A 15776-nucleotide genomic window follows, 5' to 3' on the forward strand; every position below is an offset into this window, starting at 1 on the left:
ACAATATTTTAAAATTATTTTTAAATAATGAATTAATATTTTTTCTTACATGTTATTTATAGAAATAATTTTTAGATTAAAAATTATTGCTAGTACAAGTTTGTTCACAGAATAGAGTTTGGAAAAACTGCTGAAAACCTCATTAACTGTATTTAAACTTTATGAACAAGAGTTGCAGTTTAGACTGACATTATCCCATATGGTAGCTACTAGCCACTGTGGCTACTGAGCACCTAAAGTGTGGCTGGTTCCCATCAAGATATGCTGTAATAAAATATACACCAACTGTCAGACTTATTACCAAACATAGAGTGTAAAGATAAAATTGACAAATTTTATACTGATTATATGAGGTGATAATATTTGGATATATTGAGTTAAATAAAATATATTATTAAAATCAATGTCACCTGTTTCTCTTTGTGTGCGTGATGCCTACATTGTGTCTGGGCAGCTCCAGAGCTACAAGCTGTTCCTGAGGCACTGGCAGCTCATTCACAGTCTCTGCTGACAATTATGAACCAGGGTCTCCTTACAAGACCTAACCTTCCTACCCTTCAAGGCCCAAGTCAACTCTTCCATAAAGTTTATCTTTACCTTCATACCTAAACTCCCCCTTTTCTAACCCTATAGGATTAACTTAACCACTCATTTAAGGCACTTACATGTATTACTAGTTCTTAATTCCCCAAGCAAACCAATGTGGGTAGTTTGTAAGAAGTCTCTGATTTGGGGTGAGGAAACACACAATAAGCATCCTATACATTCTGGCTAGTCTACCACCACAACTGATATCAATAATCAATCACAACACTATGCCCATGACAGAACTTAGGAATCGATCACAGCATATTTTTCCTCCAAGCCCATTGAAGGTCTTATTATCAATTTCAATACAGAGCTCCAGGCAGCTACTACCCATTGATCAAAGTTGCCATGAGACAAAAAACAAACCTATTTGCCATCCTTTTAATAGAGTCACTTAGTGGGTAGGATTGACAGAGTAAATTTAGCAGAGAGGCACAAGTTTAAATTTTTCTCTCTGCATCACAGGCTATGTAACAACAAAATAAGGCTGATACGTAGATTTTATCAATAATGTGTCCAAGTATGTTATCATTGCCTGATATCAGGGATGTGGGTAATTCCATGTTCCTAAAGAGTAATGTCATTATATATATCAAGACAGGGTCTCCAAGAGTGAGTTTCAAGGAACACTGGTTCTGTAGGATATTAATAATTATTCAATAAAAAATGGATTCTCTATTCAAATAAATGAGAAACATCAGGTTTATAAAAAGTTAAAATGATTTATTATTACTCTCTAAGAAAGGGATCTAGTGTGCTCCCCAATTTTTTCAACATGGAGTCCCATTTCCATATCTTAAGGAGCTATCTTCTAAGAAACATATCTTAGTAAATACTGTTCCAAAGATTAATGCTTGTTTTATTTTTTAAAATGGGGAGGGGGGGGACATTGATGCTAGGAATCATTGTAGTCTTTCCTTTATTTTCAAATTTATTTCTTCAAACCCAGGCATTTATTGCCATCAATTATCTGATTGATGGTAACCCGTGAGCGATGAATCATTCTAATTATTTAGAGTGAAAGGCAACTCAGCCACGGCCTGATCCAACTCCCTGAGTTTGCTGATGAGGAAACTGAGGCTCGAGGAGATTAAGCATCCTGCCCAAAGTCACCAAGCGTATCAGTGTCTAAGATATTGGAAGGCTAAAAAAGAAGTTAAAACATGAAGTGGCTCACCTCGGTAACCGTGAGCGATGAATCATTCTAATTATTTAGAGTGAAAGGCAACTCAGCCACGGCCTGATCCAACTCCCTGAGTTTGCTGATGAGGAAACTGAGGCTCGAGGAGATTAAGCATCCTGCCCAAAGTCACCAAGCGTATCAGTGTCTAAGATATTGGAAGGCTAAAAAAGAAGTTAAAACATGAAGTGGCTCACCTCCACAATCTCCTGTCCCTAGACTGCCCTCATCTATCACTTGTTTACTTGCAAGAGAAAATTACATTTTGCAGGAGGGCTGTAAATATAGAGAAGAGATTTATTACAGCAGAGAGCAGTGCAGCCTCGGAGCGCTCTCAGCCTTCCCGAGGAAACCAGGCAAAGTGAAAGTTCACGTGGGGGCTCTTTATATTAATGATGATACCACTCAAAGAGCTTCTCTAGCTTGGTTCCTAGAGTTCTGGACATAATTTTTCACGTTGTCCTCAAAGCATGGGCCCTGTGCCACGTAAGGTTAATGGCTGGGGTTGGCCTCTCAATGGGAAGCTTAGTAGAATTTGGACAACTCAGCAGACCTCCACTTGGGACTTAATGCCATATTCTTGCTGATGCCATCGTAGAGGCCACACAGCACGTGTCCCCATACTCCATGACGTTTACTCTCATATAGGCCAAGCAGCTTTCTCCCTGGCAAAGCTAACTGGCACTGACCTTCACTAGGTCAGGATTTCTCAACCTCCACACTGTGGCATTTGGGCCTGAGTAATTCTCTGCTGTGGGGGCTGTCTTGTGCCTTGCAGGTGTTTTGTAGCATTCCTGGCCTCTACTCACTGGACACCAGTAGCATCCCCCAGATTGCAATAGTCAAAAATGTTTCTAGACCGGCCAGTGGGGCTCAGTGGTTGAGCATCAACCTATGAACCAGGAGGTCATGGTTTGATTCCCAGTCAGGGCACATGCCCAGGTTGCAGGCTCAATCCCCAGTAAGGGGGCGTGCAAGAGGCAGCCAATCAATGATTCTCTCCCATCATTTCTCATCATTGATATTTCTACCTCTCTCTGACTCTCCCTTCCTCTCTGAAATCAATAAAAAATATACTTTAAAAATATGTCTAGATATTGACAAATGCCTCTTGGGGGAGCAACTCTGCCCCTGGCTGAGAACCACTGTTCTAGATGAATTCAATGAGGATGACTGCTATTTTACCTAGAGAGTCAGTTTCCACTAGACAGTAAGCTTCTCAGGAAACATGTATTAATCATCTATCTTCCCTCCCTGGCACATAACAAGTGTTCATTCATCAATTTCATTTCAAAAATATTTATTAAGCACTTATTATGTGCCATGCACACCTCCGGGGAATAGGAGTACAGCAGTGAACATCAGATAATCCCTGGCCTCAAGGAGTTTACATTCCAAAGGGGGGAAGACACATAATAAAAACATACATAAAAGCATAAGTAAATATATAGGGTAATTTCAGGTACTAAGTGCTTTGAAGAAAGAGGGATGCTTGCCCTAGCTGGTTTGGCTCAGTGGATAGAGAGTTGGCCTGCAGACTGAAGGGTCTTGGGTTTGATTCTGGTGAGGGGAACCTACCAAGTTGTGGGCTTGATCCCCAGTAGGGGGCGTGCAGGAGGCAGCCAATCAATGATTCCCTCTCATCATTGATGTTTCTATCTTTCTCTCCCTCTCCCTTCCTCTCTGAAATCAATAAAAATATGTTTTTTTAAAAAAGAAAGAAAGAGGGCTGCTTTAGCTAGAATAGTCTATTATTTGGAATTTAGTTGGTAACAGGATCCAAAATAACAGTGGCTTAAATAAGATAAAAATTTCTTTCTCTCACAAATAGAAGTCCAGAAGCAAGTAATCCAGGTCGGCTATGGCCATTCTGCTCTATGAAGTCCTCAGAGATCCAGGCTCCTCCTATTTTGTTGCTCTGCTGTGCACAGCCTCCATTTCCAAGGTTACCTCATGATCTTAGATGGCTGCTCCAGCTCCAGCCATCACATCACATTCCAGCCGGCAGAATGAATAGAAGGTAGGGGGGGAGGCAAAGGGTATATGCCAATTATCTTTTAAGGATGGTTCTTAGAAGCTGCCATATTATATTTCTGTTTATATTGCATTGGCCAGAACTTAGCCATGTATCCATAAACAGTTTAAGGGGCATTGGCCTATTTTGCACTCAGCTAAAAATAAGAGGTTCCATTTTTTTATTTTTGAGGGAAAGAGGGAGGACTAGAAGTCTCTGCCAGAGAGAGTATGCACATGGTGAGAAGTGATCACATTTTGCATATAATGCCGTGGAATATTGGTGCCTAAGTACACAGGGCTACTTGAGGCATTAGATGTGGGGTATGATGGGAATAAGAAAAAAATAAGACTATTTCCCAGGGTTTGACCTGAGCAACCAGTGTATGGCAGTGTCCTTTACTGATCTAGGAAAGGCTTGAAAGGAGTCAAATTTGGGTCAAGAGTTCTGTTTTGACCATGTTAAGTCCAAGACATGGATGAGATCTCTGAGTAGAGACGCCAAGCTGAGAGCTGAATATAAAAAATGTGGCCTAAAGGTGTAAACTTGAGAGTCATCAACCTAAAGATGGTACTTGAAAGATAAGTATGAAAACAATGTCAGAGATAATTGGCTCAAGGAAAAGGAATACCTTTTTCAGTGCAATTAGACAAATTAAAAACCCTAAAATCATCCATCCTAAAGGCCCTTGAACTTCCCCAGAACCCCCCTTCAGGATCATCAAGTATGCAACTCTTGATCTTGGTCTTCTAAATAAACCTGTCTTGGAATGTCAAGCACCACTCATAACAAGCAAAAAGCTTTGTAACATCATTTGTCAAAAAAAAAAAAAAAAAAACTCATAACAAGCAAAAAGCTTTGTAACATCATTTGAAAAAAAAAAAAAAAAAAAGGAACCCGAAAGAGTTCTTCAGTTGTACTTGCCTCCCCATCCGTGCTGCTTTTTTTATTTTTAAAAAATTGCAATTGTGCAACATTTAGACCATCCTATAGTTTACATAGGCTTTTCCAGATTTGCCTTGGGGAAGTAACCAACAGATGCCGTCTCCATGGGAAACAAACTCTGAGGCATACACTTTGAGACCACAACCTGCTTGCTGCTTACAAGTTACACATTGCCACTGCACGATTGTAATCAGACCCAACCCCTAACTCCAAAGAGTTTATAATATAATAATAAAAGTAATAGTGCTAGGTACCATTATTTATTGAGCACTTACTATATGCCTGGTACTTTATAGATAGAATTCTAATCTTCACATAGGCTTGATGGGAGGTATTATTCTTCCTATTTCACAGATGAAACTACCAAAAATCACAAATTCTTTATGTGTCTCGGTAAAGAATCTGATCTGCCTTTCCTTAGGCTTTTCTACAAGTCCAATTTTTTTCAGGAAGCCTTATTATTTATTGGGGCATCTCACTTAGCTCTTTGCTCACCTAAGAGTAGAAACTCCATCTCATTCTTTAAAAGAAAATAGTTTTATTTTCTTTTAAAGAGGAAGGGAGAGGAAGAGAGAGATAGAAACATCAATGATGAGAGAGAATCACCGATCGGCTGCCTCCCGCACGCTCCTCACTGGGGACTGAACCCTGACCGGGAACCGAAGAACCGTTACCTCCTGGTTCATAGGTTGACACTCAACCACTGAGCAACACGGGCCAGGCTGTTTCGTTCTTTTTTTTTTAACCAACTACGGTTTCTGGCTTATAATGAGCACTCAAATATTTACTGAAAGAATAAACTGGAGGCACAGAGATGACTACACAAAAAGCAACAGATTCATTAAAGGGGTAGAATTCAAATTCTAAAAGAGTCCTGGGACATCACTTAGTCTAGGGGTCATTACCTGGCTGGCCCCAGGTGAACTATGGCCTCAGGAGTGTTTTGTGTGGTTTCCAAATTCTGCAACAACAAAAAAAATACAACAACAAAAAGTTGTATTACTTTTCAACATTCAAAAATTGTGAAATTACAAACAAAAATCCAGATTTTTTTTTTTGCTTCTCTTGACATCTGGCAACACTGGACCCACATTCCCAAGGTTAACAGGGAGAGGAGAGCAGAATAGGGGCTGCCCTTAGTCCTTTTATGTTTCCTCCCTGGCTCCTATAGGCATTTGAATTTGCAACCTCAACTGTCAAACTCCCTTATTATAGAAGTGAGAAAATTGAGGCCCAGCATAGCAAGGTGACGTGCCACACGGGACCCAGGTGTTCTCACTCCCAGCGGTGGCCCTTTCCACACACCCCTGCACAGGCATCTGGAAAGTCCTATTTGACAAGACTACACATAAACACACAGGTACAGAGATGAGTGTGCAGCCACATCTCATTCTCAGTATGAGGAAAAAGACACACTATGGGGATGGGTATTTTAAGAAAAAAGATCTTGTCAGTTAAACAAATCCCAAGGCAATAAAGATTCCATTTTCTTTCGCCACAAAGTTGGCCTATTCTAATCTGAGGCTCTTTTCACTTCCTTAAGAAAATAGTAAGTACAAGTTAATATATATTCCAATTCTGAGATGGCCTTGGTTTCACTTTCTAAATCACCAGGCAGTGATCTGATGAGAAATGAATGAAAGAAGAAATGGGAGGGTGGAGCAGACAGAGAATAAGAAACAGCTGGTTTATAAGGAGGCCTCCTGGGAGAAGCTATTAGACAATGTGGTAATTAACACGGTGAACAGAATTGTCCAGAATATATCCAAATGGGAATGAAAGTGTTTCCTCCTCCCTTACTCATCTGTACCTCCCTCCCCTGAGACTTGCTCACTGAACTTAATTCCTCTTTCTCATCATTCTCCCCTCCCCCAGCCAGAGCCTCCATTGATAGAAAGAGGGGGAGAATCACCAGAAAACCGGGAAAACAAAAGCAGCAACCTCTGGACCCGATTCAGTAAATCATTGATCTCTAAGACAGAACGTTTCAAACACATGCTTCAGATTGCGTTTTTTTTGTACCCAGGCCAGTGCTGGTCACATTTTACTGTGCTTACGAGTCCCTGGGGATCTTGCTCAAGTGCAGATTGATTCAGCAGGTCTGAGCTGGGACCTGAGATTCTGCATTTCTAACAAGCCCCCAGAGGATGCTGATGCTGCAGATCCAGAGACCACACTGTTGAGTAGCCAGGCCCCAGAGCAAAGCACTGGTTCTCAAATGTGCCTGCCCCTCTGAATCACCTAGGGCAGTGGTTCTCAACCTTCCTAATGCCGTGACCCTTTAATACAGTTCCTCATGTTGTGGTGACCCCCAACCATAAAATTATTTTCGTTGCTACTTCATAACTGTAATTTTGCTACTGTTATGAATCGTAATGTAAATATCTGATATGCAGGATGTATTTTCATTGTTACAAATTGAACATAATTAAAGCATAGTGATTAATCACAAAAACAATATGTAATTATATATGTGTTTTCCGATGGTCTTAGGCGACCCCTGTGAAAGGGTCGTTCGACCCCCAAAGGGGTCGTGACCCACAGGTTGAGAACCGCTGACCTAGGGGATCTTTAAGAACTACTGATACTTGGGAGTCACTGCCAGACTCTGATTTAACAAGTGTGGGTGAAGCCCGGGCATTGGGATTTTTCAAAGCTTCCCAGGAAATGCCAGTAATAAACACAATTTGAGAAGCACTAGAGCAGCAGTGGCTCAGTTGACTGAGCATTGTCCTGTGCACCGAAAGGTTGCCAGTTTGATTCCCGGTCAGGGCACTTAGCTAAGTTGCCTTTCAATCCCCCATTTGGGTGCATGTGGTAAGCAACTAATCTCTCTCCTTCTCTCTCTCTCCCTCTCTCTCTCTCTTCCTTCCCCCCTCTCCTCTTTCTAAGCATGTCTTTAGGTGAATATTTTTTAAAAAGTTGTTTAGAGCAGTAGTTCTCAAACTGTAGTGTACATTGGAGTCACCTGCACAGTCTGTTAAAACTCACAGATTACGCCCTAGCCAGTTTGCTCAGTGGATAGAGCGTCGGCCTGGTCTGTTAAAACTCACAGGTTACGCCCTAGCCAGTTTGGCTCAGTGGATAGAGCGTCGGCCTGCAGACTGAAGGGTCCTGGGTTCAAGTCCAATCAAGGGTATATGCCCAGGTTTGTGGGCTCGATCCCCAGTAAGGGGCATGCAGGAGGCGTCCAATCAAGGGCATATGCCCAGGTTGCGGGCTTGATTCCCAGTAGGGGGCGTGGAGGAGGCAACCAATCAATGATTCTCTCTCATTGATGTTTCTATCTCTATCTCCCTCTCCCTTCCTCTCTGAAATCAATAAAAATATATTAAAAAACAGACAAAAAACACACACAGATTGCTGTGCCCCACCTGGCAGGGTTTCAGTTGGTCTGTGCATGGCCTGAGAATTTGCATTCCAACCAGGTGTGCTGATGCTGCTGGTCTAGGGATCATGTTTGGAGAATCGCTGTCAGTAAGCTGGTGAAGAAGAGAAACCATGCAGACCGCCGCTGTCACCAAGGGGAGGCACTGATCTTCATGTAAGCATGAACTGTCAGTGCAAAGAAGCTATGTTGGCTGCCCTCCTGCCACCTGGAGAGGATTGCCCACCACCAACAGCCAGCCGATGGTCCCTGCTTTATGCCATAAGACTTGCCAGCTCTGCACCTGTCCACTCCATGTGGACAACCCCCTTTGCCATAGTTCAGGCCAGCTGTAGCTCCTCTACAACAGAGGGTGGTGGCCTTGTCCCCTGAGAAGTGGTGCTGATGGGAGGGTGAATGTCTGCAGTGGGCAAGCTGGAGATCGCCTACCACGTCTGGATGGTGGTAGAACATCCATCCACCCTTGCTTCATGAAAAGCCCATGATTCCATCCACAGAGACGGTTTACTACCCTGGTCCCGAGGCAAAGGGTGGAAGGGCTTCACTGTAACCACAGGGACACTGAGATATGATAGAAGGAGTAAGAAGTCTCTCATAGAGGCCAGATGGAAGAATCAGAATTGTCTCTAAAAGAAACACTGAGCTCTTTATTCCAAAGAGTTATTTTCTGAATCGGTGTAATCTTTTCTCCAGCTTTTAATTCATGTTTTACATTAAAAATAAGCAAAGAGCATGTGATAAATTTACAACTAAGCTTCAAGATGAAGCACAGGTGAGGCCCAGCAGATCTTTTTAGACATCTATTTTTATCTTCCCCAAAGAAAATTTCTTTATTTACCTATTTATTTTCTTTCAGGGATATTTTCATAATCAGTGGTCTAAGTTAAACTGCACTTTAAAAAAAAAGGTAGCCCTAGCCGGTTTGGCTCAGTGGATAGAGCATCGGCCTGCGGACTGAAGGGTCCCGGGTTCGATTCTGGTCAGGGGCACATGCCCCGGTTGTAGGCTCAATCCCCATTGGGAGGATGTGTAGGAGGCACAAATGATTCTCTCTCATCATTGATGTTTCTATCTCTTTCTCCTTCTCCTTTCCTCTCTGAAATCAAAAAAGTTATATATTTAAAAAAATAATATGATTTAATGTACAACACTGTATAAATTTGAGGTCTATAACATGGTAATTAGTATATCTATATATTGTAATATGATGGCCACTGTAGTAATAATTAGCACCTCTATCATGTCACATAATTACCATTTCTTTTTAGTGACTGGAATAATTCAGATCTAGTCTCTAACAAGTTTGATGATTATAATACAATATTGATGTCTATATTCACTACAGTTGCATTAGATCTCTAGCACTTATTTCCTGTTTGTTACAAGTTTGATTAATCCTTAGGAGAAAATAAGCCCAGAGATGTGGAAAGTGTCATTTATTAAGCACCTACTGTGTCTCAGGGACAAACCTCTTTGTCTTCATTAGATCAGGAATTCAGTAGAAAGCTCTGTTATCACTGGGAAGTATGACTGTCTGGATTTTTTTGGAAAAATACTCAGATAAAACATTCTCGCAGAGCAAATGATGCAGATATTGAAGAAGCATGAAGAGCCGGGAATGTATGTGGGCCATTAAGCCATAGAAATTTTCTGGCCTCACATGGTAGCCATTAAGCCTCCTGCTGAGAGGTGGTTATGTAATGACACCACAAAGTTTTAGCAATTGTTTTTAATGGGTTCCCAGGCCTAGGGGGCCCAGGAAGGGTTGGTGGGTGGTAAGGCTAATTTTTGCTGCTGGCAGAGACTGTAAGTATTTTTTTGTTTTGTTTTGTTACACGTAAACCATAAATTATATAGCAAAATAAAGCCATGAATTAGGCGAGGGACTAACCCCTCCCCCCCCATACTGTATCAAACATTGGCTTTGAACTGGGCAGGCATGGCTCAATGGTTGAGCTTCAACCCAGGAACCAAGAGATCACTGGTTCAATTCCCGGCCAGGGCACATGCACGGTGGCAGGCTCGATCCCCAGTGGGGGACATGCAGGAGGCAGCTGATCGATGATGTTTCTCTATCAACGATGTTTCTATCTCTCTATCCCTCTCCCTTCCCCTCTCTTTAAAAATCAATAAAAACATATTAAAAACATAAACCAAACATTGGCCTTGAAAATGACTATGTTCATTCATTTCATAGGCATATTTTGGAACCAACTACATGGTAGGCACTGGGTTTACAATGGTGAACATAATAGCTATAACCCCTGTCCTCAAAGAGCTTCAGAGCCTGCAGAAGAGAGAATACGAGCAAATATACAACTGCGTGCTGTATATTGAAACTTCTTGCTTTGTTGTAGAGATACAACCCCTAGTTGTACATGTAAGAGAAAAATAAGAGGAGATCATTTATATTGGAAGTCCAGGGAAAGTGACTTTAGCAGGGCCCTAGAGGGTGAGGAGTTGGTGAGAGGAAGAACATTTCAGCTAGAAGTGAAAGGTCCTTGGGGTGGGAAAGAACTTGGCAACCTCTGGGAACTGAAAGAACCCTGGAGGAAAGAGGATGGATTAGTCATAGTTCTTGAGAGAAAGACATTCTAAGGAATTGGCTCATGTGATTATGAAGGCCGAGTCTCCAAGTCTGCTGGAAGCCCAGGAAAGCCGGTGGTGTAATTCCAGTTCAAGCCTGCAGGCCTGAGAACCAGAGGAGCCAACGGTGTAACTTCCCTGAAGGCCAGAGAAGACTGCATCCCAGCTCCGCAGTCAGGCAGAAAGTGAGAATTCTCCCCTCCCCTTTCCTTTTGTTCTACCCATGCCTTTAGCTGAATAGATGAGGCCCACCCACATTAGAGAGGGCGATCTACTTTACTCAGTCTACTGATTCAAACACCTAGAAGCGTGTTTAACTAGGTATCTGGGCATCTTGTGGCCCAGCCAAGTTGACATGAAACGAACCATCACAGAGGATGACAGCTAGAAGAGGCGAGAGAGGAGGGCAGGGAGGTGTGGTTTGTACGGAGTGCGCTTGGTTAAGTTGGAAATGTTTCCTAGAATCCTCTTCCCTGTCAGATTAGCAGGAAGGCGAGTGCAGCAGCAGCCATCACCAAAGATCATCATGGTCAGACATAGATAGACAGATGCAGAGGCACCTGCAGGTTCCACCTGTCCTTGCTCTCCTCTGCTCTGCGTCCAGCTCTTTGCCTGACTGCTGACCCTGTTGACCAACAGTGGCCCCTGTCCCACCTCCAGATGCTTTGTGGCAGTGACTACATGAAGGCACAGCTTACCATAGAGCCTTTCCTTGGCCAAATGTTATGTTGGTGGCCAAATATACTTGGTTGGTCAGGTTAGTGCCTCCTTTGATCCTCCAGCTTCCCTCTCAGACTGTCCATTCTCTGGCTCTTCCTACAGCTCTGCAAGATCTAATTCCTAGAATAAATCTCTCATCCCCTAACCCAGTGGTTCTAAACCTTGTCTGCACATTAGAAGCACCTGGAAGCCCAGGTGATTCTAATGTGCAGCCAAGGTTGAGAACCACTGCCCTAAACCATAGTGTTTCTTCATTGAACCCTGACTGATACAGTGGACCAGTGGTCGGCAAATTCATTAGTCAACAGAGCCAAATATCAACAGTACAACGATTGAAATTTCTTTTGAGAGCCAATTTTTTAAACTTAATCTATATAGGTAGGTAATTGTTATTAACTTAATTAGGGTACTCCTAAGGCTTAGGAAGAGCCACACTCAAGGGGCCAAAGAGCCGCATGTGGCTCGAGAGCCGCAGTTTGCCGACCATGGCAGTGGACCATACCACGTAGGCCAACTTGAAGGCCAGGGGAAGCTATTGAAGACTCTAAACCAGCGATATGGTCTATATCTACGATTGGGGCTCCTCAGTGTACCATCAGGATTCAAGACCCCCTCCCCCCCATATTCTGAACAGGGCAGGGCACTAGGCAGAAAAAAATGCCATCAGACTATTTCCCAAATCTGCCCCAGGTTCCGGGTGCATTCCTACCTCACTGGCAAGTGGTCATTATGAGTTTGCTTCTCAGTTGGACAAGAAGAGGTGTTGTTTGTATCTAACAGGTAGGATTAATGAGTAAAAGACTGCAGCCCTCTGTGGCAGTGTTTATATGCAAAAGCTTTGGGGCAGGCACAGGAACAGGTTGAAAGAGTTGACTTCTGGACCCAGAGCAGCTGGAAATCTGCCCTCCTTCAGTTTGTATGTGCACAGCTCCAGCTGAAGGAGGCAGTTGTGGCTATGATTCAGAATCAGCAAGGGCTTTAAAAATATACTGTCGCTCCACTGCAGGTCATTTCAATCCGATTTCTAGGGGTGAGGCCCAGACATATTTGTGTTTTTCTTAAGCATCAAAAATGATCCCCCAAAGTAGCCAGGGTTGAGAACCCATACAACCATAGTGAAGAGGCTACAAAGCAGGGAGACCCACGGGCCACATCTGATATAAATACTGTTTTGATAGACAGTATTTTCTTCCAGAAATTTGAATCCAAAGCTAATATTGAAACAGGGAGATTGTAAATGTAAACCTGAACTTCTAGTTTCTCTTCTCTGACGACCTGGTAGGATTGGCAATCCCGGGCCCACATTCTCATGTGGCAACAACAGTTAAGAGCTGAGCAGTCGCTTCCCTGAGGGAGCCACAGGCTCTTCCATTAGCCACAGTCTCCACTAACCCCTAATGTTTGCCCAACCCATTTCACTCATTTTATTATCTGCCTATCCACTGAAGACACTGGATTTGGGGGCCTCACAGGGTCAAAAGCAGGGGTCAGCAAACGATAGCTCTTGGGCCAAATATGGTTTGCTGCCTGTTTTTGTGTGCCTTGCAAGCTAAGGAACTGTTTTTACATTTTGAAATTGCTGGAAGAAAAAGTGAAAGAATGATGTTTTGTGACACTTGAAAAATTAGATAGATTTCAGTGCCCATATTGAAACAGGGGTCATGACCATGCTTGCTTGTTTATGAATTGTCTGTGGTGCTTTCGTACTACAAGGGCAAAGTTGAGTAGTTGCAACAGAGAAGGCATGGCCAGCAAAGCCTCAAATATTTGCTAACTGGACCTTTACAGAACAAGTTTGTCAACTAAGACAATAGGATTTAGAATTGAAGAAAGGTTTGAACCTCAGATCCATTATTAACCATCTAAGAGCATTTGGGCAAATTATGTCACCTCTCTATAAAATGCAGGGGACTGCCCTAACCGGTTTGGCTCAGTGGATAGAGCGTCAGCCTGCGAACTCAAGGGTCCCAGGTTCGATTCCGGTCAAGGGCATGTACCTTGGTTGCTGGCACATCCCCAGTAGGGGGTGTGCAGGAGGCAGCTGATCGATGTTTCTCTCTCATCGATGTTTCTAACTCTCTATCCCTCTTCCTTCCTCTCTGTAAAAAATCAATAAAATATATTTTAAAAAATGCAGGGGACTGTGATGATGCAAATTAAGTGACTATGTATGGCCCACAGCTTAGTGCCTAGAAAGTGCAGAATAAATTGTACCCAATGGAAGAGTGAGACCAAAAATCACTCTTTTTGAAATTGATACTGGTTTTCAGTGAATAATATAAAAAGAACCAGGTCTCTTTAACTATCTCTTTGTAATAATTCAGGTTGAATTATTATTCTACATTAGATATCTTCTAAATGTGAAAACTGTAATACTTATCAAATACAAAATCAGCTTTTTACTCATCATTAATCATTGTCTTTAGCATCAACAATTGGAGAGCGAACTGTCCAAATTGAGTGAAAGGTGTCTTTTCTATGATATCACTTTATATTATACATTTGAAGTTTATTAATTATCCAGGAGCTGATATTCTCATTAAAAAATAAATTTTTTCCCAGCCAGTGTGGCTCAGTAGTTGAGCGTCAGTCAACCCATGATCCAGGAGGTCACAGTTTAATTCACAGTTAGGGCACGTGCCTGGGTTGCAGGCTTGGTCCCTAGTAGGGGGTGTGCAGGAGGTGGCTGATTGATGATTCTCTTTCATCACTGATGTTTCTTTCTTTTTTTTAAAAAAATATATTTTATTGATTTTTTACAGAGAGGAAGGGAGAGGGATAGAGAGTTAGAAACATCGATGAGAGAGAAACATCGATCAGCTGCCTCCTGCACACTCCCCACTGGGGATGTGCCAGCAACCAAGGTACATGCCCTTGACCGGAATCGAACCTGGGACCCTTGAGTCCGCAGGCCGACGCTCTATCCACTGAGCCAAACCGGTTAGGGCTCATCACTGATGTTTCTGTCTCTCACTCCCTTCCTCTCTCTGAAATCAATAAAAAAAAAATTTCATTTCTTCTGATTAATCAAAGTTGGCCAAATAAGAGACTTGGCTAGAAGTATTTTAATCTAATTAAAGCATCAGAACTTATCATGCACTTAAAATACACATAACATATAATGGACCATTTTAAAGTGTCCAATTGTGTGGCACTAGGTATATCCACAATGTTGTACAGCCATAATCACTATCTAGTTCCAGATTTTTTTCATCACCCCAAAAAGAAAGCTGGTACCCATTAAGTAGTCACTCTCTATTTCCTTTCTCTTGAGTCCCTGGCAACCGCTAATATGCTTTCTCTTTCTATGAGTCTGCCTATTCTGAATATTTAATTTTAGTGGAATCATACAGTATGGGGCCTTGCGCGCCTGGCTTCTTTCACTAAGCATCATATTTTTAATGTTCATCTATGTTGTGTTGTGGCTGAATAATATTTAATTGTATGGATAGCCCATGTTTTATTTTTTCATTCACCCATTGATAGACATTTGGGGCTATTGCGAATAGTGCCGAGATGAACATTCAGGTGCATGACTTTGTTTGAAAACCTGTCAGAGCTCTAGTATTGAGAGGCTTTCAGACAGTGCGAAGTCTCTTCGAAAAACATGAACTGGTTGGTAGTTCAGGAAAAGACTGAGACCTGGATGGAAGGGTCTTGATAACGCACTTGTTTGCTTGCTTAGTGCCTGTCTTTTACCTCTTTGAATGCAAGCGCCATGAGGATCAGGACTGTATCTGGTATGTTCACTGCTGCACCTTGAGAGCCTGAATACACAACTAGACAATGGCCTGACCACACATAAAAATAGAATTCTTACCCACAATCCACATCAGCCAGCCCAGCAAACCATCCCATTATCCACAGTAACCAACCCAGGGAGCCATGCTGCTATCTCCAAGCCAGACTGAGAGGAAGGCAGACCACTATCTCTAACAACCAGCCTAGGAACCCCTGTAACAATCAGCTCCAAATGGCCAGAAACCTAGCACCAACCAGAGAAAGCCAAATGTGCACTCCTAACAAGTCACCTGGGATGCCCCACTTCTAGTTAGGCGCCTGCAGAAACCCCATGCCGACAGCCTCAATCAGGGCACACGGGGAGCCTTCCTTTCTTCCATTATAAAACTTTCCCACTCTTCTGCCGGCTTTTGAGTCTCTGCCAGAACACAAATGATGGTGGCTGAGTCCTTGCTATAGCAACCTCTGAATCAATAGCTTCTATTTGTTCTCCTTTGGATAGTCTTTGTCTGTTTCTACAACCTCCATCCTCTGGGCAGGCCTTGCACACAGAGGGTGTCCGCACAGTCACTGTTGATGATGTGAGCACACACGGCTGAGGAGGGGCCAGCGCA

At 42.7% G+C, this 15776-nt stretch overlaps 1 protein-coding gene across 4 annotated transcripts in view; it reads right to left on the reverse strand.

Annotated features, from left to right (window-relative positions):
* The window catches only part of SMG1 (SMG1 phosphatidylinositol 3-kinase-related kinase), a 155816-nt gene that overhangs the window by 127022 nt on the left and 13018 nt on the right, over window positions 1-15776 (reverse strand). The window contains exon 1 of one of the 4 annotated variants that reach the window (XM_014544420.1): window positions 3594-3739. The exons of the other annotated variants lie outside the window; for them this stretch is intronic. Within the exon in view, the coding sequence (XP_014399906.1) occupies window positions 3594-3637 (44 nt within the window). The 5' untranslated portion in view covers window positions 3638-3739. Of the gene's footprint in view, window positions 1-3593; window positions 3740-15776 lie in introns of those variants that run through there. 4 annotated transcript variants of the gene reach the window in all.

The sequence above is a fragment of the Myotis brandtii genome, unplaced genomic scaffold (assembly GCF_000412655.1).
Source record: "Myotis brandtii unplaced genomic scaffold, ASM41265v1 scaffold363, whole genome shotgun sequence".
In the NCBI taxonomy this organism is placed as follows: domain Eukaryota; kingdom Metazoa; phylum Chordata; class Mammalia; order Chiroptera; family Vespertilionidae; genus Myotis; species Myotis brandtii.